The 3,487-nt window shown below is 36.6% G+C and overlaps 1 protein-coding gene across 1 annotated transcript in view; it reads right to left on the reverse strand.

Moving 5' to 3' along the window:
• The window catches only part of SVEP1 (sushi, von Willebrand factor type A, EGF and pentraxin domain containing 1), a 239,569-nt gene that overhangs the window by 153,685 nt on the left and 82,397 nt on the right, over window positions 1-3,487 (reverse strand). Inside the window, exons 9-10 of the mRNA XM_012641129.1 lie at window positions 1,031-1,138; window positions 141-272 (exon numbers count right to left, since the gene is read on the reverse strand). Of these exons, the coding sequence (XP_012496583.1) occupies window positions 141-272; window positions 1,031-1,138 (240 nt within the window). The remainder of the gene's footprint in view (window positions 1-140; window positions 273-1,030; window positions 1,139-3,487) is intronic.

Here is a 3,487-nt window from a genome sequence, read left to right on the forward strand (position 1 = left end):
ACAACTGGAAACCTAAATAAAATCTGTCAATATTCTAACTTTAAAAATCTATAGCCTATTTTCTTTCACAAAATAGCATACTATAGCACTCACATATATCAAATGTCAACTAGATTTTTGGGGGCTTATGAAGAGAATACCTTTTATGACAATGTGGATGTCGCATGTCCTATTATTGCCCGAGGGGTCAGTGGCTGTATACCGTACTATAGTCTCCCCGTGAGGGAAAAGATCTCCTTGTGTGTGACTTCTGGTGATGTCCAACACAGCCCCTAGAAAGGAAGAAAAGGATTCAACTTAGGGGTTATTGGTCTGTAGCCACTGTATTAGTCTGTTATTTGATTTGAAATTTCATTTTCTCTTTATGCAAATCAGCTGGGCCCTCTATTTATGTTGATTTGTGCACTAGCAGAAAATAAAAGATTTAATATTTATACTATAACATAGAAATAGTAGACTCAAAAACTCCATTAAGTTAAGGTATTCTTGCTAAACAGATGACTTTCTTTGAATAGGTTGGTCTATTGGAACATTGGGAGTTTAATTAAGAAATCTATTTAATTTGCATTTTTATTGTTGTTTTCTAGGTTTTAATGACACGTTTAAAGTGAACACGTTTAAAGTGTATTTGCTCAGTTTTTTGCTACTTTTCTATGACCTTTTATAATTTATTTGTCAGGTATAAATATATAGAACTGTACTAGAGATACCAATAGAATGTATAGTTTATGCCTCTGGGACAACATAAGCTTGAAGACTGAAGAAATTCATTAGAACACTTTTAGGTACAACACCTAGCACAGGTTTAATAAATGCCCAGTGAATCCTGAATGAAGGAAAATCCCATGAATAGGTAAGATTAATAATGTTAAATTATATTTAATTATCCTAGCACTAAAACATGTTAACATATATAATTATTCATCCTAATTAGTTATTTGCCTTTTCTCTTTTATCCTTTTAAAAAGCTTTTTAAAATAAAATATAATTCAGTGTTACCATGATGACAACAAAACCCTTGTCATCTTACCTGAATTGTCTGAGAACTGAGGCTCATCCCAGCTTGCAGAATGCTCCTTCTCTGACACCTGGATAGGAGGTGGAGATCTGCACCAGTCTATGACAGGTGGTTCTACATCTAAAGAACGTGAAATGAGACAAAGAAGTCACAACTGATATTAAAAAGTGAAGACAGGATTTGCAAGAGAGAGGGGAAGTCTGCTTGTGCTAGCAGAGAACCTTGACCTTGTAGGAAATAAGGCGGGCCCTGTGGCTCCACTGATGATGCCTTGTCTTTAATCCCAACATCAAAAGAAAGAGCTGCTTTTTGCTATACTGCCCTCTCTCTGTTGAAGAAGTACCAAGTTTCTAAAATCACCTTGAGCACAGGTGTGTACAAGGCAATTCTGGATGAGGTGGGCATTTGATTTGTGGGCTCTGCCCACAGTCATTGAGCTGCCCCACCTGGAAGTGAAGAGAACCATTCCAAATAAGCTGAAGGAGTGAAATGCCCACATTGGTGACTTCCATAATCCTCCTCTTATCAGAAGGGTCAAGATAGGGCTAATAGATGGCTAAATGGGAGGACCACAGGGCAGAGATATGAGGCACGCTGCAGAATGAGCAAGATGTCAGTGTGGGTGTGATATTGCTGGAAGGCCAGGAGGTTATGTCCAGAGGCGGGACACTGGAGTTAAAGATTTCTAAGGCTGATAAATTCTAGGTGAAGACAAAGACCAGGGTGTGAAGCTGGACATGAGGAAATGGAGAGAAGATGAAAGCCACAGGACAAGCTAAAGAACTGTGAGTTTGTGTTGCTGGGCACTGGAATTCAGGTTGAAGGGTGCATTTAAGGCGGGGTGAGTGAGTCAGGTTTCAAAGTCCTGGTTGAATGTGGTAGAGTTTTTAGGATGTCAGTAAAGGACAACAAAGAGGGTGTATAGGAAGTAATTTTAATACAATTATAGATTTTATACATTTGAAATGTTCTTATCACATGCCTTTGAGATTTGAGGGAGACAGGACAAATATTATTTTTCTAATTTTATAGGTGAGGAATCTTCGACTAGGCAAACTTAAGAAACTTGCCTGAGGTTATCAAGATACTAAATTGTAGTCACAAGCATCAAGACCTGGGTATTTCAATCTGTGATATGAAAACATACTCTGAAATTAAATGAGCTGTACCTGTGAGAATATATAGATTTCTATTCTAAGCTAAGTCTTATGCATACATGTTCCATTTTTATATTTTCCTCATGCTTACCATTTCATTAGTTCGGTATCTTAGATTTATTACTTTACTAGGCTACAAACTCTGTAGATCAGTCATGGAGTCTCTTTTGCTCGTTGCTAGGTCTCCACTAGACAGCACAGCACGTGGGCCCTAACAGCTGCTCAAAACAAGTTGCTGAATAAAGAAAAGAATGAAGGAATGCTCATAGTGGGTCAGTATACTTTGAGAATGCTGAATCAAGTCAATTCATAGCTAAATTTACAAATCCAGCAGTATTTACTATTTTCCCCAAAGAAATGACAAATGGATATTCCAAGACTTTCTTAAGCTTATCTGCTTTTAGCCAAACATTTTAAAGTTATATCGCAGGTACAGGAGGGCAGTAAGACTCAGTCAATTACTGTCAAAAGGATCGAAGGCATCAATAGATGTGTTGTCTCCAAAGGAGAGGGAGAGCCCACTTCAAGGCAAGTGGAGCAGCACTCTATGGACTGCCAAGGACAGGCATTCCTGCTTGTCTCTCATTCACCAGGAAGGCACCAACACCTTGAAGAAAATAAGGAAAATGTAGGCTTTGGAATATTTTCTTTCTGTTTCTGTTTTTGTCTTGCTTTCTCTCTCTCATCTGCTACTTCCCCTCTCCTTTTTCCGCTCCTTTTCTTACTCCTTCTTCCTTCCTTTCCTTCCCTTGCTTTTATAGTTGAACATTCAGCTAAAATCTAGCTAGACACTTGAGTACACATTTCACTTTTCACTATGCTGACTCTTCATTATGAAAAATTAAAACTTGGCAAACTCTTGAATCACATTTCCAAGTTTAAAATCACAGTATCAGATAAAAAAATTTCAACATATTTTTCATGCAACTGGGAAGGCTCATGTTTAAAACAACATTGAAAAAGCAATTAAAAAGACTAAGCACTGTGAAATGAGTTAGACTGATTTTTACTTGAGTCTTATCTACTTTTACCAAAACCTATAATTTATAAGAGAAGGAATCAGTTTCATGTACCTTAGTTATTTCAACAAGTATGCAAAAGTCTGAAAACAAAATGAATTTGATGCATTGAATTTTAAAATAAATACATTAAAAATAGATCTGTGACAAATATAGCAAAATGTCTATATATTGCTATTATACAGCTTAATGTGTGTCGGGCAATAGTTGAAGTGGTTTATATATTGTAACTAATTATAATAAAAACCACATGATAACCCTATGGGGTAATATATTTATTAATCCTATTTTGG

Source organism: Propithecus coquereli, unplaced genomic scaffold, assembly GCF_000956105.1.
Source record: "Propithecus coquereli isolate 6110/MARCELLA unplaced genomic scaffold, Pcoq_1.0 Scaffold163, whole genome shotgun sequence".
In the NCBI taxonomy this organism is placed as follows: Eukaryota; Metazoa; Chordata; class Mammalia; order Primates; family Indriidae; genus Propithecus; species Propithecus coquereli.